The 26445-nt window shown below is 45.9% G+C and overlaps 1 protein-coding gene across 5 annotated transcripts in view; it reads left to right on the top strand.

Annotated features, from left to right (window-relative positions):
• ARHGEF17 (Rho guanine nucleotide exchange factor 17) overlaps positions 1–15509 on the top strand; it is a 284958-nt gene extending 269449 nt beyond the window's left edge. For 3 of the 5 annotated variants that reach the window (XM_088479556.1, XM_088479554.1, XM_088479555.1), the window contains exons 17-22: positions 3164–3250; positions 3669–3736; positions 7545–7693; positions 9299–9473; positions 10880–11137; positions 12247–15509. In XM_088479556.1, coding sequence (XP_088335682.1) covers positions 3164–3250; positions 3669–3736; positions 7545–7693; positions 9299–9473; positions 10880–11137; positions 12247–12422 — 913 coding nt within the window. In that variant the 3' untranslated portion in view covers positions 12423–15509. Of the gene's footprint in view, positions 1–3163; positions 3251–3668; positions 3737–7544; positions 7694–9298; positions 9474–10879; positions 11138–12246 lie in introns of those variants that run through there. The other 2 variants (XM_088479557.1, XM_088479558.1) reach the window with 2 other exon arrangements.
• The last annotated feature ends 10936 nt before the right edge of the window (positions 15510–26445 follow it).

The raw sequence follows: 26445 nt of genomic DNA on the forward strand, positions 1-26445 counted from the left end.
TTAAATGACTGCTGCTTTAAAACCCTGGGCTGTCTCGCACGGGACTCGCCGATGTCTGCAGTCCTATTAGGCTTATTATGGGAAGACCCATAAAAAGTCTGGGGACAGGGTCCAATAGGGCAGATTATCAAGCTGTCAGTACAATTGGGGAGTAATTTCTGCATCACTTGTTACATAGCAAGTAGTAGAGTGGAAGCAACTTATAATGTGCTGCTGGATTGGTTCCGAGAGGGTGGCAATGTAACTCTCCCACATCGCTACTGGTCTTCGAGCATGACTTTCTGTTTGGAGGAGGCCTCCACCCAGTCCACGCGGAAGATGTAACATTGCTTCTCTTGAACTAATGCCATGGACAGTGGAGTATGTTGTATCGACATCTGAAGTTTTCTTTGCAGCCGCCAAGACCACGAAAAGCAACCACGTACAGAGACCCTAGTACCTTCTGGTAGTATGGCGGAGAGAGCCCACTTCGCTGTTAGAGGGAAGTTATTAACCAAGAAAGAAAGGGAGAACCACCAAATAGTTACCCAAAATCTATTAATAATTGGACAGTCCCAGATCCGCCCTATGGAAACCACATTTGACAAATGTAAAAGAGGAGGAGAGGCCCATTTCAAATCGCCTACACAGGCACAAATAAGCCCTATAAACCCAAAAGATTGTTGGATTGCGTTTCAGAGTGAAGCTTATTAAAAATGACTACAATATAATAACCACTTGACTTTGAAACCAAATATTTAGACAAGGCTTCTCTTAGTAAAATGTAACAAATTTAATATACATATTCAAAGTTAGCAATTTCGACGCACATGAGATATAACAAATCTACCACATAGTAAAACATACATGTATAAAATAGTGTCCCTTGGACTTCAATCGGTCCTTGTATATAACGATGTGAAATATGAAACCAGGTAACTTTTGGGTATATATCCTCACTAATGAATTACAATTAGTCACAGTCTCCTGTATAGTTTAGTTGCGTACATATAGGTCCTGATTCAGTCCCGCTCGCTGCCGGAGGCAGCTCGCAGGTCTGAAGGGCGTTTCTTTTTTTCTTTTAAGTCCGGCCTCCTGGCCGCTCGCTAAGCTGTGGGTGACCACCCACAGCTTTTGCGAGCGGCCAGGTGATGGTCACGACCATCGGGCTTGCGAAGAGACCCTTGTTTTAGGATCTCGTCTGCCGCAAGCCCCAGTGAGCTTCAGGCTAAACGGAGGTGTTCCTGAAGGAATGCCTGCCGCCCCCAAACGGCAGGCATTCCTTCAGGAACGCCTCCGTTTTAGCCAGCCACCCCCCCCCTTCCCCGCCTACAAAACGGCGGAGCTGTCGATCAACATCGACAGCCGCCCTGTTTGTAGCGAGCCCCGGAGTGAGAGAATTTCTCTCTCGCTCCGGGGCTTGCGCACACGGCGTGTGTGCACTGCCCGGCTATCGACCCGCTTGTGAGCGGGTCTGAATCAAGCCCATAGTGTGCAATGCTCACCAGCAAGTTGAAAAGGCACAAAGTGAGATTCCTTTAGCTTAAGTGCACGTGATCCAGAGGAAATGCTGTCACTCAGTATTAGTGTCTGCCACCCCGTATAACTTGTGGAGAATGGCAGCAGTGCGTCTCCGCTGTACGGCTCTCCTCCTGAGTCTGGGTGTGTCTGTTTACAGCGGCTGGTGCGGTATCCCGGCATTCCTCGCGACGGGTCCTCCCCGTGGGGATCACTTGTCTCTAGTTATAGCCGGTGATAGCCACTAGCTAATGGACGCACGCAGATTGACCTTGGTAAGGGCCACATTCAGTTAGATGCGAAAAGTCTGTTGCCGGACTTTTCGCAGACATCGGAGGTTTTGGGTGCGAAAAAGTATTGCGCTCGTCCCCGCGTATCCCTGTATTCAATTCCAAATAGGCGAAAACGGGACCCGGCAAAAACGAAGTGAGCGAAAAGTGCTGTCATTTTTGGGGGAATCAGCCTGACACCCCCCTAAAGATGCTGTGACATGGGGGTTCAGTATGGATACCCCTGAATAGCCCTCCTTAAGGTATTTTGGGTCTTTGAATGGTCTCAATAGGTGCAGTTTAGCGTCTTTGAAAAAGTGATGAAGAAGAGCATTTAGCAAGTTTTTTTTTTTTTTTTTGAAGAATGAGTAGTCCCAGTAACTTTGGGGTACATGAAAATGGGTGCAAGCATATTTTAAAGTGGCTAATGTGAACTTTTAAAAATCGTGAAAAATCCACCTGCCGCAACCACCTGCAATGAAAAAACACCTGGGGCATGCTTGGGGGCATACTTGGGGACCCCCCCTGAGTATATATTTCACTAGTTTAGAAATATGTCCCCCAACTTTGTTTTTTTCCGCCCCCAAAACGAAAGTACTTTTTTGGGGTGTCGTGGGTAACTTTTTAAAAAAATGTTGACACAGTTTACTTTTGGGGGACAGTCCAAGGGGTGCTGGGTGGTTTCTGTAAGTATGTACCCCGAAACCCCAATTCTGCACTTTTTTTCTACACCTTTTCATAGGTGATACTTTTTCGCAGGGTTCTATCCATCGGAAGAATTGAATACGGGGATAAGTCCAGATTGGCGAAAATGACGTAATCGGCGGAAAAGTATCGCCGATAACGGCTTTTCGCCAGGCAATTGAATATGGCCTTAAGTCCTCCAAAGGGTACAGGTCCACACAATGTGACAGAGCAGGTATATCTGGATTGCCTGGATGCAGTCTGTGGGCACTGTTATCCTTTTGTCGACCGGTTTCGCTTCCTTCAGGAGCTGTATCAAGACATCCCTGAGCCCCAGACCCCAGGTAAGTAGCCTATCGGGGCTGTGGGGGGAGATGTCTCAAGCCTCATAAAAGAGTGGAGAAGTGGACCAATCAGCTTCTACCTATCATTTATAGAATGTACTTGATAAATGCTCGCAAGCGATTGGTTGCGTTGAGCAGCGTCTCCACTTCAACACTCGTTAGGCATCTTGATACGTCTCCCCCTGTGTGTGACTGAGAACCAGCTGCCACTACTTACTCTATAAGGCCCTGGTGCTGATGTGGACGTGGCCGGTATCAGACGGCTGCGCAGTAATTCTCCTGGCGATGATGATATCAGAGCAGTGATCTTTGTAGGGAGTTACAGAGCAGAGTACATGACTTATCATACGTCCTCCATCCCTCTCCTAGTATCCACGTCTACCAGTCGTCCGACAACATCCGGAATCGGAAGAACAGCATGAAGATGCAGCACGCGGCCGCCGTCATGTGCATTCTGTAAGTGTCCTAGCACCGAGGGGTCTATCAGTCCCATGTTTCCCGCACACAGGGATAGATGGACTAAGCCTTAGAGCAGGGGTCTTCAACCTTGGCCCTACAGCTACTGTGGAACTACACATCCCAGCATGCACTGCCACCATTTTGATATAACAGCATGCTAAAACTATGGCAGTGCATGCTGGGACGTGTAGTTCCACAGCAGCTGGAGGGCCAAGGTTGAAGACTCCTGCCTTAAAGAGACAGAAAGTACCAACCAATCAGCTCCTAACTCATTTTTCAAGCACCGTCTGTGAAATGACAGGAGCTGATTGGTTGGTACTTTATCTCTCCATCTTTCTCCACTGTATCTCTCTCCAGGACTTAGTACATCTCCCCCACGGTGAGCCTGAGTAACTGATGTCACCTTCCCCCGCAGGTACCTGGATAACCAGGTGTTTGTCTCCCTGGCGAATGGAGATCTCATCGTTTACCAGAGAGAGGCAGGTGAGAGACTGGGAACGTCGGCATAACCGCGTCTGGTTGTGTCTACACAGCCGTATCTACCGTCAGACAGCCTTCACGCATTTCTTTATGCCGTTGTCCTTTCTCTACGGCTTTGTATCTGTGTGTTTGTGGGGGTTTATATTTGCCAGTCAGCGTTGTTTATTTTGTTGAACACAAATACGGTTGACACTCTGGTGTGGTGGTGGTGGTATTGTTTCATGGTGATCTGGTGTGTTCCTTAGAGAGCAGCAACAACATATAACTGTCTGCATCAGGGGTAGGAAGCCTCTGGCGCTCCAGCTGCTGTGGAACTACATGTCCCAGCGTGCCCTGCCGCAGTTTTAGCTTGCACCAGTGGTTCTCAAACTCAGGGGTCTAGTTACTAAGCAGTGTTAGGAGACAGAGTGAAAAGTGATAAGGTACCAGCCAATCAGCTCCTAACTGTCATCTCACAGGCTGTGTTTGAAAAATGCAACTGATGAAATTAATAATACCCCTTTTACACCGGAGCTAAAACCCGGGTTATTGCAGGGTTATCCCGGGCAGCTCCCTGGTGTAAAAGGGGAGAGGGTTGGATCGCCGCATCGAGTGACCCGGCAATCCAACCCAGGTAAATAGCAGGGTTTAACACGGGCGTAGCCCGTGATACCCTGCTGTGAGAACAGTGCACTTTGGGTCACGATGACCTGGAGTGCGCTGCAAGCCGGCCGATTGGTCCGGCTTCAGTGGCGCTTGGAGATGACATCATCTCCAAGCGTCCACTTTCACGCTGGGAAAGCCGGGTCTATGCAGACCCGACTCCGGTGTGAGCGGTGCCGACTCGGGAATGTCCCGAGACGGCGCCGGCTAAATTCCAGGTCTGATCTGAATAGGAACTCTGTTCCAACTCCGGGTCAGACCCGGAATTTTGGTGGAAAAGGGGTATTATAAAGGTATTTAATAGTGTTGATAGAATAATTAAGTCATAAGGAGTCAGGTTCAGGAACCATTAAACATACAATAAATTATTTAAATAATGAGTATTAAAATGGATTTGGTAAGCATATAAATTGGAACAAATCAGACAATTAATACAGATAAATGTAAATATAAAAAAATAAGCACAGCTCTAATAACCAAGGGTTACTAACCCTGCACAACCAGAGAAATTGGCAATCGTGTTGATGCTAGGGAAATTGTAGACATGCAATATAAGAAAAAAAAAATGCATAGTAAATAATACCCCTTTTACACCAGAGCAAAAACCTGGGTTTTCGCTGGGTCTACCCAGGTCGCAGCTCAGTGTAAAAGGGTCCCTGAAAAATAACTCGGGTCAAGTGACCCTGCAATCCAACCCAGGTAGCTACCAGGGTTGGACCTGGGTAATGGTGCAGTGTAAACGGCGCAACCCGGGTTATCCGACCTGGGTCATGCCTAAAATTAGCTGATTGGTGGCTGTGGAGCAGTCACCTCCCACTTTTATGACCTTGGGTCTAGTAGGGCAGACCCAAGTTCAGTGTGAATGGGGCTGACCTGAGAATAACCCAGATCGATGGTGCTGTGTAAACTGTGTCTGACCTGGGTTGGAACCATGTCTGAAAACCCAGGTCGGACCCGGGTTTTTGGTGGAAAATAGTTATTATTCACAGTCTCTGATCATCTCAACACTTTTGGCTTCATTTGCGGTCTGTCTACACTCAGTCGGGGAAGATGAGGAGGCAGGAGCCTACAGGACTCCCCCTTTCCCCGGTAAATAGACCCCTCAGTCCTCAGGACCCCCACACGGTTCAGGTCTCCTGGCAGGTGCACAGGTGTAGTCATTACTCACTGACACATTTTAAAACGTTCACAGGTGGAGCTAATTATTTCACTTGCGATCCTGGAAAACATGGAAAACATGCACTGTTTGGGGTCCTGAGGGCCGAGTTTGAGAACCTTTGGCATACACTAACAGCAATACTGTGGCAGAGCATGCTGGGGCATGTAGTTCCACAGCAGCTGAAGTTTCACACGCTGCCTACCATTAGTGCATACACACGTAAAGATTTTCTGTCCAACCATCCAACTAGTTGATTGGTTGGAATGAAAATCTTGTAACGTATGGGAGTAACTGACGATCAGCAATTTGCTTCCAAATGCTGGAAAATAGACCAAAACCGTTTTAAACATATTGTTTAGAACAAACATTTAACAAACTTTTCTGAATGACCATTTTCATCTGTTTTCTGGCATTTAGGAGCAAATTGCTGACCATCAGTTACTCCCATACGTTACCAGATTTTCATTCCAACCAATCAACTAGTCGGCTGGTTGGACAGAAAATCTTTCCGTGTGTACCCAGCCTTAGTCTACATGATATAAAAGCTTTTGTGAAAAACAGAGGGAAATTTTTGCAAAAGTTGCAGATGGTTATGAGCAAACCAGTCAGTGAGCGATGGAAAGCGTATGATGTATGTGTATCTATCCAGGTAAATGGAGGGGCTAAATTATTTTGCAGAGCTTAGTATCTTTCATGCTTGCATGTACAGTATATTACACTTATCAGGTGCATGGAACTGGGGCCAGAGGGTCTCATTCAGAGCCGCTCGTAAGCGTGCGCGAACCAGTCAGTGCGGCCGAAAATCGTTTGTTCACTATATAGCGAGTGCCTGCTAATATGAGTGACAGAATGAGGCGTATGTGGGTGGTAACGGGGGAAGGTGCTTGAAAACGGGGAGTGGAGATCAGAACGCAGGCGTGCTTAAAGGTCAAAACGGGCATTTTATGGGTGTGCATAATTAATACAGCAGCGTCATCGACCACGTCACTTGGTTATTTTATAGCCAGAACTGCTCGGAAGATTGCGGTTAGGAAAAACCAACCACAAAAATAGCGAGCAGTTTATTCGCCTTTCGATGTACTCGATTAATCTAATAAATAGCGGACATGACGTATGATGCGAGCGGCCAGGGGGCATTTTTATCAAAATTAGGACCGCAAGTTCTGTTCGCTCGTTCTAACATAGAGGCGTCAACAGACCGCAAAGAGCGAACGGTTAATTTGAATAGCCACCCCTTTTTTCTGAACGAGCGAGCGCAAATAGCGTCCGGCTCTGAATCAGGCCCAGAGAACCTAGTGTAGTGTAAACATTTTTCAAAAGTAGTTAAAACTGGAGGTGTAGTAGATGAAGTGGGAGGGGCCAGCCCACCATGTGGCCAATCAGAGCTTCTGAATTCTAGCCGCAGAGAGCAGAGTTTGGAGGCTCCTGTTACACTGGTGCAGTAAGATTGGGGGCGCCACATCCAACCTGCTTACATAATAGATTTAAGCGGTGTGATTCTGTCACTTTGCGGGGCTGATTGCGATTCGCACGGATCTCGCGGACTTCAGCATAATGTACGTTTGTTTAAAGAAAGTAAATCATCCTCTGCTCATGCACGGGATCAGGCATGTGCATACAGACAAAGACCGCTAGTGCATGCGGATTGTTAAGTCTGTCATCGGACAACACTGTCCGTGAGTTTCCGGGACTCTTCCGTCTCATCGGAGTGTCGGCCGACATCCTTGCTTGATTGCAGCGATGGAGGAGGGATGCCTGTATCAACCAGAACTTTTGCATCCTGCATGGGACTGGTGTAAGGCCAGATAGTAACTGTAATGCTGCGTCAGCGGATGTAAGAACAGTAGGCGGGATACACTGCCACATGCAGTCCCACGGACTGTTACTATATAAAATCAGATTGTCGCATTATGTAGTAAGCAGACTGCCGGGTAAAGAGGAGGATGCGTCCGACTCGGAATGAGCCCCTAGGTCTGATCCATCTTTACTCAAAGCTTCGTTGTTTTCTAGGAAGTTTCTGGGACCCTCAGAACTCTAAAACTCTTCCCATTGGATCTCCCGGGAGCCCAGTAACTAAAATGGTGTCCATCTCTGGGAAGCTGTGGTGTGGCTGTCAGAACAGGGTCATCATCTTGAACACGTCCTCGTTGCTCCAGGAGGTAAGTGTCCCCCACCCCAGCACAGGGACAGGACAAGCACATTTCATGCAGCTCATCTGAATCAAGCGGTCCTTATTGGTACAGTGATTATCAGTATAGCCAATCAGAGCCCTGTCTGTAGTCATCCAATCAGCAATTTGTACGTCTGCTTGGTCAAATGAAGCAGATTTCACCTCTATTATATTTATCTCTCTCTCTTTATATCGGTGGTTTCTCAGCTGTTAGGTTTTCAGAGACTGTCTTTCCATTCTGGGACTTGTAGTTAAGCAGCAGCTGAAGAGCCGCCGTCTGCTTACGTCTGGCCCAAATAAAACTATCATGTTTGATTAATGTACCAAAATAATGATTTCACGAGGTTTGGAGTTTGTCATGTGTCTCATTCAAAACAGAATAGCAAAAGCTAATGTATTATGGTGAAACCCTCTGTTCCCATAGGATCATTTCCACCTGATTAGAGCATTATTTATAGATATAGGCCAGCATATGCCCGTATTCAATTTATCGCCGATGACGTAATCTTCGCCTATTTGAAATATCCCCGTATTCAATTACATTGACTTTTCGCCGGTGCAAAAAGTCAATGTAAAAAACCGGGGATAATTTTTCGCCAGCCTTTAGGGGTTTAGAGGTGCAGGCTTAAAAAAAAATAGCCTGCACCCTTGGGAACAAAATGTGTAAAAAATATAAAAATAAATCAAGACACCCCAAAAAAATTATTAAAAATTGTTGGGAGAAAAAAAAAAAGGGGAACAGTGTTTAAAAATAGGGAAATAGGTTCAGGGGTATTCTGTGAGTATGCGGCAGGTGTTTTCTAGAATAGGCTATTAGTGGCAGGTGCATTTTTTGCAGAATTTAAAACAAATTAGTTTAGGGACTTAAAAATATGCTAGTACCTATTTTCATGTACCCCAAATTTGATGGGACCACTTTTAAAAATGAAAAAAATAACCTAAGTGCTCTTCTGCATCACTTCTTCAATGTCGGGGAAAAACACCTGCCGCGGCTATTTAAAACCCCGACTTTCTTCTGCAGGCAAAAACGGGGGTACCCATAGTGATCCCCCAGGTCTGGACATCTTTAGGGGGGTCCTACAATTATTTCCCGAAAATTCCCGTTTTTTTCGCCGGTTCCCGATTTCGCCTACTTTGGAATTGAATACGGGGAATAGCGGGCACGCGCGTGGTACTTTTCCGCCTGGAAAACAGGCGAAGGAGGCGTGAAGTCCAGCAGGCGAAAAGTGTGGACTTTTCGCCTCAAATTGAATACAGGCCATAGTCTGTAGCGGTGTATATAATGTTACAAACGTATTTATAGGGGGTGAAGAAGAGCTTACAATCTAAGGGGAACAAAGTCTAGAGAGACTCAAGTAAAGGGAAGGTGATTGTCAATATATACTAAAGCAGTAAACAAGCAGCGACGTCATAGGGGATTAGACATTTTGGGACTTGTATTTGGTACTTTACTTTATAAGACCCTTATGATAGCATTCAGCATTGTCATAGGAATACAATTCACCTGCAGCTTAACACACAGGAACCCTCTCGAGGAAGGTCACCATGAAAGAGCTCTCCGTATGGGTTACATCCTCTGTCTCTCTCTATGCAGCACACATTCCACATCGGGCAGGATCAGAACCGCAGCGTCACTTGTTTGGTCAGCTCTAACCTGGGGATGTGGATCGCTCTGCAAGGCAGCGCTCAGGTCCGGCTCTATCACACCACCACGTTCGAGCAGCTGGCAGAGGTGGACATCGCGCCACCCGTGCACAAGATGCTAGCAGGTAACCGCAGCCGGAGACGCCGTCCGGACCTCCCGAGTAATCGCACAGCCCCGGCTGCCCAGTGATTGCCACCGCAGGGTTTCCTAGCACCAAAGACATATACGGCCTTGTATCTGCCCCAGGGAGCGTGTATGAGATTGTGATAACACTAAGAGATCCCCTCATTGGGAAAGTAAGGGAGACATTTAGGGGGCAATTCCACCCTCTGCGATGTTTTCATCACAGCCTATGTCACTTCTGAGAGCACTATGTATAAGGCAGCGCATTATGTCATTGCTCGCTGCACTTAGTACTCCGGGCATGATGGGCGATGAAACAGACTGTTCCTATCTGTTTGGGGCTCATCAGTGTCGGGCAGTGATCCTTTACTCTGCACATGTGACCAGAGCGAGAGACTTATAAAGAGTCCTCCTAATAATAACTATTTGCAGATGGCCAAACCGGGATGTAGTTATGAGACCGGCGGCTACAATGCATACGGTCTCAATACCGACAACCAAATCCCGACAAGGGACTTAAGATAGGTGCTGAAATACCAACGCCTATCCTAATCCCTACGCCAGAATGCCGAAAGACGCCAAGCCGAACGAGGTAATTCCGGGGCGCCCTTAGCGTTAGCCACAGTGGGAGGGGGGGGTTTGGTTTAGATAGTATAGCGGGGTTTGTGTTAGGTTTGCGGTGGGGAGGTTAGGGTTAGGCACCCCTAGGAGGGAGGTATAGGTACCACTGGTGGGTAAGGGTTAGGCACCACTGGGGGGTAAGGGTTAGGCACTAAGGGGGGAGAATTAGGTTTAGGCATGAAGGGGGGGTTTAGGTTTAGGTAGTATAGCGGGGTTTGTGTTAGGTTTGCGGTGGGGAGGTTAGGGTTAGGCACCCCTAGGAGGGAGGGTTAGGCACTACTGGGGGGGAGGGTTAGGCACCACTGGGGGTTTAGGGTTAGGCACTAAGGGGGGAGGGTTAGGTTTAGGCATGTAGGGGGATTTAGGTTTAGGCACTAATGGGGAGGTTTAGGGTGCGGGGTGGGGAGGGTTAGGGTTAGGCTACAAGAAGGGATTATGGTTAGGGGGGAAGGGGGGAGGGTAAGTATACTTACCTGACCCCTGTCGGGATACCAACCACAGGGATGCCGTTGTCAGTATTCTGACAGGAGGCACCCCGACAGCCGACATTACATACCCTACTTATGTCCGGTTTACTCATTGGGTCGTTCCATCTATAATGACTACTTCCATATTAAGGAAGAGAAGCACTGTGGATAATAGACAATATCAGTCCCTCGGTCCTGGTGTAGGTATTTAGCTTCTCCGAGTCCTGAAGGTTCCGGGACCCTTTACTTACACTAGAGAATGTCTGTAGCCGAGTTACTCAGGTTGTCTCTTTTTTCTCTTTTTCCGCTGTGTCTCCAGGCTCCGATGCCATCATCCGCCAGCACAAGTCCGCCTGTCTGCGGATCACTGCTCTGCTGGCCTGCAAAGATCTCCTGTGGATTGGAACCAGCGCTGGTGTGGTCCTCACCCTCTCCATCACCGCCAGCAGCAGCTCCCTAAAGGCCCCAAGCAGCCCGGTGGGTCTGTCGCAGGGGCACACCGGTCACGTCCGATTCCTCACATCTGTGGAGCTTCCAGAAGGGTTTGATGTGCACTTCCCTCTGCCGGGAGACCAGGGTTAGTACCTGCAATTAGATAGCCACAGATGGAAACTGATATACTAGAGTAAACATCTGAAATGATAAACAGTAGCGTGTCAGTTGTCTGTGTATCATGAGTGCTCCAATCTGCAGTTTCTAGAGAGCATTCCTGTTACCTAGGAGACCAGAAAACCAAGCAAATAAATTTGTGTGGTTCTATATGACATATCGCACAAATCAGACAGGTTGTATGATCTGTACTCAGTGATAGAGGGGTCTATTTACTAAGAAGTGTTAGGAGACAGTGAAAAGTGATAAGAAAGTGATAAGGTGCCAGCCAATCAGCTCCCAACTGTCATCTCACAGGCTATGTTTGAAAAATGACAGTTGGGAGCTGATTGGCTGGCACCTTATCACTTTCTTATCACTTTTCACTCTGTCTCCAAACACTGCTTAGTAAATAGATCCCTTAGAGTTAGGCTGATCACACATGCAGCTGTGTATTAGACTGTCACACCACACTGCAATTTTGCCATGTTTCATGCGACAGACCCTGCTATTTTGGTGCATACGTGACCCAAGTCCTTTCGGTAGCCCTAGCATGAAATAACACCACAGAAGTGGCCACCACAGTGGTGGTACAATTATTGGGCTAATTTTATTCCTCAAACATAAAAAGTTGTTGTCCATCTGATGTGGATAATTCTTTTGTTTTGATTGCGGTCCTTCTCAGGGGCCAAATGGGTATTAGTAAATTCCCAATTCTCCAATCATTGTAATAGGGTATTTAAAGATCATTAACAGGCATGTAGTATAAATGGGAAACTGTGAAGCTTGATTATGCTTTCCTCAAACAGGTTTCTGAAAGTTTTTATGTCATTTAAATAATCTCATTCCTCAAAACACAATCCCATTTTTTCATGTTGGTGGAAAGGCAGATGCTGTAATCTTTTTCCACAAATTTCTTACAGATTAATATATTTTTTTTTTATTCAGAGCATAACATTTTATGTATCCAGTCTCACATGCTGTTGCTGCTATATTAGGTTACTCGGGTAGTTAGAGAAAGTAGATAGAACCAATATTTCCTCCTGCAGTTCAGGTAAAGGAACAGCTGGTTGTTTTAACTTTTTTCTCGTTTTCCAGCAGGCATTGAACAACCGTCCGATACGGAAAAGAGAGACCCTACCAGACACCGACCTAAATCCAAACTCCTGGTCATCAGTGGAGGAGATGGGTACGAGGACTTCAGGCTCACCAACAGCAGTGAGACGGTCGGCAGAGACGACAGCACCAACCATCTTCTCCTATGGCGGGTCTGACGCTCCCACACTGAGCTAGACCAACTTTCATGTCGCTGCTGCCCATACCATTGTTTTCAGCTCGTCTCTCGACTTGCCCTGAACATCTTACATGCTCGCACTTCCACCCCTTCCCCCCCCATCCGACATCTCCATGATGCAAGTTTGGTGGCCAACTCTAGAGAGGTGTATTCTGTGCCTGAAAAGCCTACTGTCCAAAGAGTCGAAGTATTGGAGGAACTGACGTGTGTACAGTGTATAATAAAGAAGAACGTAATAGGGTGGTATGTTTGCCAAAGTCCTTACAAAGATGGTGGCATTTGGTTACTGTTTTGTGCCTACAGCCAAATCCTTAAGATAACTAGAACATTCTGGACCTGTAGTTGTCTAGATTGGATTATAAATTAGCCTTTCATTGGCTCTCTCATCTTCTGTGTCTACAAAGGTATTAACCACTGGTGAGTGAGCGGTGACTCAAGAAACGCGTTGGGTTCCTAACTGCTGTTTGTTGCTGCTTTTGGTTTTCTGTGTGCATTTCATCCAAACACCACAACAGCAAGACCCTCAGGACATCATCCACAGTCTGACTCGCCTATCCAATAAACTCTGTGTTATGAGGGTCCGACTGTTGGGGTCCGAGTTCTGTGGCTTAAAAAAAAAACTCTGTTCAAGTGTTGCCGGCCCAGCCGGCCATTATTATTATTTTGTTTTAAAGATGTTCTTATTTATTGTCAAGTGAAAAACTTGTGTTCTGAAGTTTTAATTTTTTTTTTATTGTGGCAAAAATGCATCAATTGGGGTCCCCTAATCTCTCTAGATTTGGGGTGATTGAGACAATGAATGAGCTGAGTAAATCAAAATACATTTATATAACTTCTGTGTTTAGAGAGACGAAGTCCTGTCATGAGTCATATTTTAGATCAAAAGTTGGCTAGCAGGACTTGTTAGGACTTGTAGTTCTACGGCATCTCCAGTGACAATGTTTGCTTAAAAATTGTTCTGTGTCTTCGATGGACCTACTGTACGTGCGCAGATGTAACAAAATGATCTGTACAGTAATGAGATACTCTGTACTGATCCCAGCCAAATTCTCCTGGCAAGTGCAAAACGCGTGGCTCTGAATGGGAATTGCTAAATATAATCCACTTAAGGCTTACCTTTGTGTTCATTTCAGTTGTTTGGTTGCAAATGTGTCATGGTAATATGACGCACAAGATGGCCGCAGTGTGATGACATCGCTGATTGACCCAGCCGAAACCGGTAATAGGGATGCAACAGCGCAGTCTAAATAAAACGGCACCATGTTTTTTACACAGCAAGATTTGGGGACTTGACACAAAAATAGGAATTAAAGAAGCTGTGCACTGTGGGATACCCTGTCTCTTTATGTTAACCCCAATAGTCTCTTGACACTTGGGTGAAAATCCCTACCCCAGGGTCATCATACTTATGACCTGAGAAGAGGTTTTCATACTTATTACCTGAGAAGAAGTCATCATACTTATTACCTGAGAAGAAGTCATCATACTTATTACCTGAGAAGAAGTCATCATACTTATTACCTGGGAAGAGGTCATCATACTTCTTACCTGGGAAGTGGTCATCATACTTCTTACCTGGGAAGAGGTTTTCATACTTATTACCTGAGAAGAGGTCATCATACTTCTTACCTGGGAAGAGGTCATCATACTTCTTACCTGAGAAGAGGTCATCATACTTATTACCTGAGAAGAGCTTTTTGGTTGCCCTGATTCCTAGTAGGGTGAGGAGTGGACTTTCGGTCCCGGTGACTGGTCTGGGAAGCACAGGAGGTGTGTAGAGAGTGCATCACCTGATGGGACAGAAGCCTCCGTCAACCTATCAGGGGGTCACACTCAGTACACACCCCATTCCAGGATCCAACCTTCAAGCCTTCTGCTCTGTATCAGGATAGCTTGCCGGTAACGGTCGGGGTCTCAGTAGGTGGTATCCCCTCCCCCAATCTGTTACACAAGTTAACTACAATTATTTTACAGTTTTTGTTAGCGAGATGAAAAGATGTAAAAAAAAAAATCTAATTTTTAAGGCCAAGTTATTCATAGATTCAAAGATGCTACTTTTTAAAACTTTTTAATTGTAAACTATATTCTGGTCTTAAAATTGCAGTTACTGAGCTCTAACACATGGTGGCACTGCTGCACTTCTCAGAGTGGTATTATTTATGAAGAGAAAATCCTGTGCCTCTGCTATTATACATTATATTAGATCGTGCACCAGGGTGATATAATCGCTTCGGGTTTGGTTTTCATGTGGTTGCCTGGAATGATCCATTCCCACAGATAATGCCACATTTCTGCGCACTCTTACGTCAGAACCTCCACTGTGTCTGGTTGTCATTAGAACAGGAGATTGGACAATTACAGTAGCGCTGTCTTTTACATCCATACGTGATATCAGGGTTTGCTGTCGCTGTTGGTGATTTTGTGACGATTGGTAAGAGTTGATTCCCTGATACAATGTCCGATCGCCCTTTTTGCCTTAAAGGTTGTTTTTTATTTGCATCCTCATCACTGTCCTGAATGTAAAATCTTTTTGCATTTAAGGATTTTTTTTTTTAATGGGGGAGTTTTTTTTTTTTAACATTTTGAATGTTTTTTAAACAGTGAAAGCGACATTCTGCACCGACTCGCTTATGCCTGAACAGGAGAGTGGGTGGTCTCAGGTGCTGATCACCTTTATTGACATTTACCAGAATCTTTGTCATCCTGGCAAAATCCTTTTTTAAAATGTCATGTTGCTGAAATAGTCTTATAGTTGAGGGTCCTGCGGCATCATCCGCCTTTGTGCCTTACCACTGATTAATCCTTTGAAACTCTCCGGTATGTAGTTAGGAAGCCGGCGGTCGAAATGCCGCCCACCGGCTTCCCGACTGTGAATTCCCGGCAAGAGACGTAATGATAGGCGTCTAAACCCTGAAGCCTATCATCAGCCCCACACCAAAATCTCGACGCCCGACTTACCGATCGTAGGTAAGCCGGGCGTCAGGAGCGGATAGCCGCGGGGAGGGCGTTAGGTTTAGGTGCTCCCGGGGGGGACATAGGGTTAGGCTGGGGGAAGGGGAGGTTAGGGTTAGGCACTATGGGGGAGGTTAAGGTTAGGCACCCCTAAAGGAGGGTTAGGGGGGGAGAGGTTAGTTGGTTTACTTACCTCCGTCGGGATCTTATGCTGCCGGTCTTTCGGCGTCGGTATTTCATCCGCCGGGATTAGGTCCAGCGGTGTGACATACCGATTCCGCACAGCCACACGGTGCAGTTGCTGACTCTTATGTTGTATCGCTGCGATGCTCCCAGTCATATTGATGTGAGAATGGGGATGCCGCAGATGAACTGTTGGAAGGTAGGAATCCGCTTCACAGACGCAGCTGGATGATGCCGCAGGATGCTGTAAACGGTACAGATTTTATTCACATTCGCTCTGTTTTGTAGAGGGCTGAACGTAATCCCCTGTACTGCGCGCACATTTGAAATTTTTAGGCGCGTCGAGTTATTTGATAGCAAACAGCGGCCAATCGGAAATGTAGCTCTTATCTGTCTGGTGCGCTTTGCAGTGAAAGCAAACGTCTGATTGGTTGCAGTTGTGCAGATTTGAGCAACGCCAGTAGATGCCCCTCGCTGACAGTTGTTTTGCCCTTCAGCAATAGGGTTGTTTCTGATGAAGGTACACAGGTGACATTATCAGATGTACTTATGTACTATTCACTGTCCTCAGTCAGAAGCCAGAATCTGTTTCCCGAGCTTCATCTCCGTGTAAACCAGTCCAGAAAACTTGTCTCCAATGGTGCCGGCCATATGTCTGCCCAGCATTATCATCAGAAAGATTGGTCATGTCTAATGTTTTATTTATATATAAATTTACTTTTGTTTTTGGTCACCTTTAATACATTTAATGCCCTTCTGCTCCACGGGAGGTTTCTGTCCACCCTGAGTTCGCCTTAGGACACCTGCGTTACGGTATGACAGGTGTACCACCCCAGTCTACTGTAATGTCTCAGGCACCTATTAAAATGTCATATATTTTTCTTATCTTTCAATGTCGGTCTCCTGTCCCAGTATAGGAGTATTGTCAGAGCTTTAAATGTCTATGTCCACACTTACTGTACTTTAATTTAGAGCCTTAATATGTCTAATAACATTGTTGCTTGTATAGAGCAAGGATTCCCTAGGGATATGCTGTTACCTTACATTACACAAATTTCCCTGTGGCAGAATATTATCTGCAATGATGTCCTGTATGGTATAAATTCTGTGTATGAACTATTCCAGGTTTTACCACCAGATGGAGACGGAGAGTAATAAAATGTGAAGTTGATAGATGATGGGGACTTGGTAAAGGAGAATGGTAGATGATAGCTGACGGGGGTCTAAAGTACATAAGGAAAGGGGGTAGTAAGAAGAAAAAGGGCTTTGGAAAAGTTTTTTCAAGGAGAATGGAAGAATGAGACGTGCTGTTCATTCCAGCACCCTGCACGTAATCTGTGAGGAAGGGCTAATTTTATTCTGAAGGGTATCATTTTAGATGTGATATATCACTAAAGCTACTGTAGCTGTAACGATACGTCACGTATAAATGTTGCCCTTCATAATTAAAATATGCCCTCACTGATTACGTGCAGGGTGCTAGAATGAACACTAGAGTGTATGGAGATTTGGGCCCATTCACTAACATTACATTTAGGTCATACTTACCGCCATTTTGGCAGCCCCCTCAGGTCGGTGCAGCAAGGAGGGAGGGAGGGTTTAAGTAGGCACAGCGGGGGCGTGCCATCGCGCCATTGCAGCTCCGCCCCCTGCTTTATAATGCCGATATTACTGCCATTATACAAGCAGGGGGCGAGGCTACGATGACACAATTCAGCACGTATCGCGCCATCGCACCCCCGGACGCAATTCCGGGGGAATTGCCTACTCTTGTGGGGTGCCGGGAGTGGCACCAGATTTTCGGGAGGCTCCCGGCAGTTTCGGGAGAGTAGGCAAGTATGATTTAGGTGTAACTGCGTTTACCTCACCTGCCTATGGACAATGACAATGTTAGTAAATGATCCCTACTGAAAACTGGGATTAACCAAGTTGCTTGTATGTGGTGACCCGTAGGTGAGATCTCCCATTCCGTCATGGGACACAAGTGGGTGGGGCTTATTTCTCGAGGACATAAAGGTGATCTGACGGGCACAAAATGTGTAATACTCATGTGAAAAGGACGATACGCACTGTGATACAGGGAATAAAATAGAGGAACTGGGCATTTTAATAAATAAGACCTGCGGGCAGACATGACAGGTGCGGCCATGCCTTCCAGCATATTGGCATGCCGATTCGGAACAAGGGTGGGGGCATGCAGTGACGTCAAGGGGACATGCTTTGCGCTGAAAAGCGTACCGTGCTGTAAACGTGGCATGTTTGTGTCACTGAGGGGGCGTGCACCAGGCTGTCCCTTGCCCCCCCATGGACCCTTCGCACTGAACTTTCACTCCCCCACGCACCACAGGCAGATGCGTGCGTCACCCATTCATCGCTGTTCTACAGAGCCCTCAAATAGGGACTGTTCCGCTGAAATCAGGACGGTTGGGAGGTATGACTGCAGCCCACGCTCTCTGAGGTATAAATATGTATTTTTAACAGAATAATTCCTGAGGTAAAATGATGATGAATCTGTAATTTGTGGGAATATTCTCTGATATTTTACTGCCTTGCTGAGTTTTATTGTGGATTTCATTAGAGGATTTTGACTAGAAAAAAAAGATATTTCTAAAGACCATTCTTTCAGAATATGGGCGTAAAATCATAGAAAAATAATAACTACTTTTCAAAAGAAAAAAACAAAATATATATATAGATATATATATATTTTTTTTTGCTCCTTACTTTCCCTACACCACATTTATATATGTTACCGATATAGGAAAGGTTTTACTTCACAAGTAGCTCTGCGGCGTATAAAATCCAACAGCATTCCTTTGCCAGCCTAACTGGCAAGGTGTGCTGGGGCTTATAGTGCCTCAGATTGCCTATCCTCTGATCTAGATCCGGCATTCAGATACCCGTTAGAGACTGCTTGTTCCTCTACCCTTTTAGCTACACGTTATGCTTCAGGAAATGTATTTATTTTAGCCAAATAAAAGCAAAAAAACCCAACGTGAAATAGTCCTTGTCTCAGGGGCCTTCGGCACTTTGCGGGCCCAGGAATGATGATAAAAATATCAGACTTATAAAAGCTGTACCCCCCATACTATCTTTAGATATAATACCACTGACTTTTAAAGCCACTAGTCGGCGATATTTGAGGGCATTTTACCACGAAACTGCAATCGCACTTCTCACGGCCTGTCTGAGTGCTGGACAACGCCTCAACACAAACCTGTCCATTAACTCCCTACAGTACTGAAGATAATGGCACTCCCCTACTAATCCCTACCAGTGCTGCTGTGTATTGCACTGTAATTATCTCCTTCCAGCACTTAAGGGGTTGCAGAAGAAAAAATACTATTGTTATTCCTTTTTGTGTGTGTATGTGTGTATGCGCGCGCGTGTGTGTAAGTAAAATATGAAATATCCCTTATGTGTTGTAAATAGGAACATACAGTATATTGCCTTTTCTGTAAATAGTGTTCTCAGCGTTTGAATGTCCAAATAATTTTGATGGCATATTTTTATATAACTTGTCAGAAGTCCCTGCCCTCACGTGGTAGTTGTAACCACTCCAGCGCCTTTGAGGGATGGGTAATGCCCTCTTGGTGTATTGTGTGAGTCGCTATGACTACCATATTACTACTCCTGTATTGTCCTATTTTGTCACTGTGGATTCTTTGTAAATAAAGTTCACCGGTGTTGAATCCTATCAGTTTTGTTTGTGTGTTTTATTGAGTAACTACCGCCCATATAGGTTTATTTGGGGAAATGGTGATATTGGACAGAAAGTTGGGATTGTGGGGGAAGATTTCCTCCCTATACACAAAAGACTTCCTGTTTTCAAGTCATTTGAAGGACTGTGCTGGTCACAACAATCATAAATGCAGCAGGTACTATAGTATTACATATTCATGTATAATTGTTATCAGTAGCACTTTTATACATGGTAACTGTTGCTAAAATCATTGCAGATACATGTAAAGCAGCGTGTTACATACTTTTACTTCACATGTTTTCATACACTTACCAGTTTGATGAAGCAAATTTTAACTTGCCCATTAAAAATATAACTTGCTGCAGCTTTACACAATACATACCCAACTGAAATTCATTTTTTTCTATTTGCTAACCTAACCTCCCCCCACTAACCCTAACCCTCCCTTAGGGGTGCCTAACCCTAACCCCCCTCTAAGTGCCTAAACCTAACCCCCCCTTCCCCACAGCCTAACGCTAAGTCTCCCAGGGGATGTGCCTAACCCTAACCTCCCCCCGGGGGTACCTAACCCTAAATTCCCCCTGGGAGCCCCTAACCTAACCCTCTCCCAAGCCCCCCCCCCCGCGGCTGCCCGCGATCAGTAAGCCAGGTGTCAGGCTCCCGGCGTAAGTCTAATGACAGGTGTCGGGATTTTGACGCTGGTCATTAGACCCTTGCCGGTATTAAACAGTCGGGATGCCGACGGTCGGCATTTAGACCGTCAGCATCCCGACTGCATCCCATTTTTTTCACACTTGCTTAAATGAAGCCTGAGGTCCTGTATATAACAAAATGGCTGCCGCATTTGAGCCCAATGCAGAGGCCACTAAGAACAGGATGTCAGGTTCTAGCCCTGTAGCCGGGAACCTTTTGATTCCCCTTATCGCCAACCGATTGCTGTATGCAAAGGGAGGAATACGCGCCCATTTACATCACATGTTTTGCCTCGCACAGAGGAGCACAATAAAACTTGCGATGTTGGGGGCGAGGGCTACCATAACTGACCAGTGTGCAGCCGGGTATGTGTCCATGCCAGGAAATGACTTTGCCCCCAAAGCCTTTATATTGTACTTTGTAACCCGATGACAAAGTGGAACATACTGGTGGAGGTTGAATCTAAAATCCAGTTGGGGTGTGGTATCGTGTGAACGTAGGGAAGACCCAATCCAAGTCTTCCCTACATATATACAGAAATATACAGCCTCCTAAGCTGGTATTTCAATACTTGAACAGTTCCCGTTTGCACCCATTGCGGTCACCCTGAAATATAATTGGTTAAAAAATAATAAAAAATATATATACTTGTCTGCTTCAGTCCAACAAATCGGTCACCCATGGTACATGACGCACAGGCATTTTGTATGTTTGTCGCACACATGTAATAATATAGATACAGTGCAGAATGTAGCAGCTGCTTAAATCTGGGGGTACAGCTCTGGAGTATTGGGAAGAATTGTGGGAAATTAAACGTTTTCCACCTATCACTCATTTTCCCCGTATAGTGCCCAGAAAATTATAAAATATATGTTTTTTATATATAGTATATTCTTTATTTATAATTATGTATGTGAAACACACACTAAAGTCAGTGCATAAATGGTAATATCGGTCCCGCCAGTCATTAGATGGTTAATGAAAGCTCATTAAAATTACATGAATATGAACGAGCCATTAAAGAGCTAGTAAAACCACAATTTAAAATGAATATAGATGAAAGAGTGTATCTTGCTGGGATGAATCGTGTACGTTTTGACTATAAAAAGTTCTCGCCCCTTTATAGTTTTTCCCTGATTATATTCTCTTTCCTCATGAAATCAAAATGGATTTATTCAGGAACACAAAATACTGTGCACCGACCAATAGGAACGACTGTTACAGCGTTATCTTTAATCATTACTAATAAAAATAATAATTGATTGAATTATTTGCCTTTGTTGGAATACTTGGTGGAAGCTGCAATTACAGCTGTGAGTCTGTGGGCTATTAGTTATGCTGGGTACACACTAGACCAGTGTTGGCTAACCTTGACACTCCAGCTGTTATGGAACTACATAACCCAGCATGCACTGCTACAGTTTTGCTATTAGGGCATGCTAAAACTGTGGCAGGGCATGCTGGGATATATAGTTCCACAACAGCTGGAGTATCAAGGTTAGCCAACACTGCACTAGACGATATGTCGCCCAATCCCGTGGATCCTGCCGACATACAGTATCATACACATCAGCGAGTGTGTACCCACTATGCGCAACCATGCGTACTCCCGTGGGTCGTCCATCTTAGTCGTTCCGTCGGCTTGCGTGGAGGGCCGATGGAACGACCCAGATGCCGACACTGGCATAGTGGATGGAGCCAGTGCTCGACATATCAGGTGGGCGGTCAGCACATCGTCCAATATATCATACGGTCGGGCGACGCATCACTGGGTACACACATGATTACAAGGGGAGTAGATACAATGAATTACACTTCTACATGTGGTCACGATGTCTTAGCAATCTGACAATCTCATGTGTAAACTCAATAGCTCTGGCTCTTCCATATTTAGGGGCCTCTTCATCATCCTAAGTGAGCCCGTTACACAAGCTGTAACGCTAGTTCTTGCATGATTCAAGTAACAGGCCCATTTATTATTAGGGGTCGATGGGGCCACCTAGTATTCAGCAAAATCAGGAAAACGTTGTTTTTGGAGTTTGCCTGCTGGAACCAACGCCATCTTCAGATCGCTGTGAAACCGGCGGCAGTGAGCATGCGTGAACAAAGGTCATGCCAGCGCAGAAGGCTGGCACATCGGCTGTAAGTAACACTGCTGCTGAAGTGGCATTGATGGGGACTGGGGGGGACAGCTGCTTTTCGGAGCAGCTGTCCCAACACCGGAGCAATACAGATGTGCTCCTGTAATTATCCAACCCCCGGTGATGAATAGGCCCCTTTAATGAGTAACTTAAAAAGATAAAAACAGCCGTGACTTTCTCCCGCGTTCCGATGTCTCTTGATGACTGCAGCGGTTCTTTTCTCTCTCTGTGAGACGGACGTGATGCGCGTTCCGGGATATGTCGTCTCCCGCCAAGGATTTCCAATGGTTTAGCGAAAAAAGCATGGCCATTGGTGAGTGGCCGGTACCCAGCAATATTACAAAGGTACAGCGTCTAATTGGGGTTTTACCAGCTACTATAGATGGTTCCTACGGCACATACGCATCGTTGTGGCACCCGCAGCTGATCTAATGCATAACCAAACCACTTTTCCATGGACACCTGCTGACCAAGAAGCCTCCATTGATTAAAAATAAAAAAAATAAACCTAAACTCAACAGCCACCATGATACATCCAGGGATAAAGAACTATTGTCCAACAAGTTGGCTTTTTCACATTCTGGATGACCTTTTATGCAGATCCCAAAAACCTAGAATATTGGTAAATAGACTTTCTCCCTGATTCCAAAAATTTATACGGCGATGACATAGGAGGCTACTTCAGCATCGCCAGCCTTCCATCCCAGGACTCGGAGCTAGCGGAGCAATGGGCTGAATTCCACTCCAAGCCACTGGATTTACTATGCAGCAGTTTGGAGGTGAAAACTGAAACCACGGAGCCTGCAGTGTGGTCCCGGCCATTTCATTGTACCAGTTACAAAAAAAAAAAAAAAAAATAGTTTCCCCCGCTCTTTGTATATTATGTGTCTACTCTCGTTTTATAATATTAAAAGAGGCCTTTTCCTTGGTATAATATTTTGTGGCTCTATATTTTTTTTATTATTTTAAAAATATACATTTAAAATTGTTATTTGGCCTCCGTATTAATCTTATAAAGTTGGGCGCACCTATTGCGCCTTATATATTTCTTCTGTAGTGCAGTAGTATAAGGAATTACTGATACTCTGCTTCCTGTCTTGATCTGATGCACAGTAAGCTATGGGTTAAAAAAAAAACAACAACATAGAAACAAAACAATGATGTGAGAGATGGACAGCTTAATGGAGCATCCTGACCCAAACGAGTTAATGACCGGGTGCCTAGCTTGTTAATAGATGCCCAGCTAATCGGGAGAGGTCTCGTCCATCAGCATGATTGGCTGGTGCGCACTACTGGCACTATAGACTCTGCCTCAGGCACCTGCCACACCTTTTGATTTCAGTGCCTGTGTATGAATGATGCCACCAACGGGTATGGTGCTTTTGTGCGATGCAAACCTGCAATCTTTGCTGCACATGCATCAGCCTCCACGCATGCACTGGAGAGAGCAGCCGGGGCCTTGGAGGATGGACCGACTTCATCTTCCGCCCAATCTAATTTTGCTATGGGCCTCTGCATGTAAGGATGGTGGACATACTTAGTTGTAGTATAAACTCCTTTCATTTCATGTCTATTATTCAGCTCAGTAATATTATTTGAAGCCATTTATCAGTGACATGTGGTGAGGTCAATGGCTGGGGAGGCACACATCGAGATGGGTCTGAGTGCTGGGAGTCTGTTTCACCCCCTACTCACTGTAACTCTCCCCTCAATACACTAAGCTTCAGTGTCCATTGATTTTCCTACCTGCATCACTGTGTCTTCTCTTGCTGCTGCTGCTGCCTGAGCTCCGATCTCTAAACACTGCAGTGCTTTTCTTGGTCAAATTACACATCCAAGGTGTCCATCAGTTCTCAAGACATGACCCCCCATAGTCAGAGGCATGCCTCTATTAGCTCTATTTCTGTGCAGCTTATTGCCTGTGGTGTGGCTCCCACCCCCAGCTCTGTAAGCAGTGTCTGACTCTACAGAAGCGAGGCTGTGCTGTTGCTGCCTCATTTCTGTTCTTCCTGCAGTCACAGGGAGCTCCACAAAGCTGGTAATTGTTAACTATAAAAATGATTTATTCTAATCATTTTTTTAATCAAATCTGAGTATTATTACTATTATTATCCTTTATTTATATGGCGCCACAGGGGTTCCACAGCGCCTTACATAGTACATAAACAAAGTACAGAAACAGTTGAACAGAACAAGAAAACAGTGACATACAGTACAAGACATTGCAAGACAAGTATATGGTATATAAACACAGGGCCGTAGCTAAGGTAGTGCGGACGGTGCCATGGCACAGGGCACCGCAGTGCAGGGAGCGCTGTTTGGAATTGTCAATTTCCTGTTTGTAATCATTCTCACTTGTAGCTTCCTCGTCTTTTATCCCCAGCATCTCCTGGCCTCTTCCATCTCTTCCCTGGCCCTTTCCCATGAGGCCATTTCCCTTTTTTGGGTGCATTATGTCCCTTTGAAAAATGAGGGGGCGCCAACGCTCTTTCTGGCACAGGGCACCAAGTTACTAGTTACGGCTCTGTATAAAACATTGCTGCAACAGTAGCAGGGTTGCAAAGTCAAGGGTTAGGTGATGTTATACGGAGTATAGAGTAGATAACAATGTAAGTAAAGGAAGGAAAAGTACATGAGGGAAGAGGGCCCTGCTCGTGAGAGCTTACATTCTAGAGGGGAGGGGCAGACAGACAGGGGTGACACAGATGGGGTAGACAGTGAGCATGTGACAGAGGGTTAGGATGACAGATGGGTGGAATCCTATTTTACAGTATGTGAGGAAGTAATTTGGATTAAGATTTAAGCCACTGACATTCTAGTTTACGTGAGAGTTTTCATCACTTCATCAAGGGCTATGTAAAGAGTTTGGTTAACGTGTGAACCAGCAGTCTCAGGTAAATGTAGAAATTGGTGAAAGCAGTTGTTGTAAAGAGTTGATCAGATGTAAAATAATGATAAGTTGTAATCGGGTGTGGATTCCATAAGGCACAGTTATTGATTTGGAGGGTGATGGGAGACACGTGAGGTATGCAGGATATTTATTCCATAGTAAATCTGCTGTATGTGAGTGGGGCCTAGATTTGGTGATATGTCACCAGCTAATAAAAGCAGAAGGATGGAGAAGTAGATATAGTTGTAGGAGGTGTGTAAAAGTTTTTATAGTGACACAATGAGGTTGTAATAGTCGGAATCAGTATGATTTACCGCTGGTAGTTAATTGAAGTAAGTAACGCTAATCTTTCTCCCCCCGTAACCCTCCATTAGGGGTGCCTAACCCTAGCCTCCCCCCCAAGTGCCTAATCCTAATACCCCCTCTAAGTGCCTAAACCAGGCTTGCCATCCTCCCGATTTGGCCTGGAGCCTCCCGAATATTGGGTGCCACTCCCGGCCCCCAAGAAAGGCAGGCAAGCCCCCCAACATTACCCGACCTCCCAGAGTACACTAGAAATCCCTGCAGTGGTGGGTTAGGCTGCTGTAGGTGGGTGGTTGGGGTTAGGCTGCAGGTGGGTGGTAGTTATGGTTAGGCTGCAGGATGGGGTGGTTGGGGTTAGGCACTATGGGGAGGTTAGAGTTAGGCTGCAGTAGGGGAGTGGTTGGGGTTAGGCAGTAGGGGGAGGTTAGAGTTAGGCTGCAGTAGGGGAGTGGTTGGGGTTAGGCACTATGGGGAGGTTAGAGTTAGGCTGCAGTAGGGGGTGGTTGGGGTTAGGCACTAGGGGGAGGTTAGAGTTGGGCTGCAGTAAGGGAGTGGTTGGGGTTAGGCACTAGGGGGAGGTTACAGTTAGGCTGCAGTAGGGGGTGGTTGGGGTTAGGCACTAGGGGGAGGTTAGAGTTAGGCTGCAGTAGGGGAGTGGTTGGGGTTAGGCACTAGGGGGAAGTCAGAGTTAGGCTGCAGTAGGGGAGTGGTTGGGGTTAGGCACTAGGGGGAGGTTAGAGTTATGCTGCAGTAGGGGAGTGGTTGGGGTTAGGCACTAGGGGGAGATTACAGTTAGGCTGCAGTAGGGGAGTGGTTGGGGTTAGGCACTAGGGGGAGGTTAGAGTTCGGCTGCAGTAGGGGAGTGGTTGGGGTTAGGCACTAGGGGGAGGTTAGAGTTGGGCTGCAGTAGGGGAGTGATTGGGTTATGCACTATGGGGAGGTTAGAGTTAGGCTGCAGGAGGGAGTGGTTGAGGTTAGGCACTAGGGGGAGATTACAGTTAGGCTGCAGGAGGGGAGTGGTTGGGGTTAGGCACTAGGGGGAGGTTAGAGTTGAGCTGCAGTAGGGAGTGGTTGAGGTTAGGCACTAGGGGGAGGTTAGAGTTGGGCTGCAGTAGGGGAGTGGTTGGGGTTAGGCATT

This window comes from Taudactylus pleione, unplaced genomic scaffold (genome assembly GCF_031769625.1).
Source record: "Taudactylus pleione unplaced genomic scaffold, aTauple2 ptg000241l, whole genome shotgun sequence".
Taxonomy (NCBI): domain Eukaryota; kingdom Metazoa; phylum Chordata; class Amphibia; order Anura; family Myobatrachidae; genus Taudactylus; species Taudactylus pleione.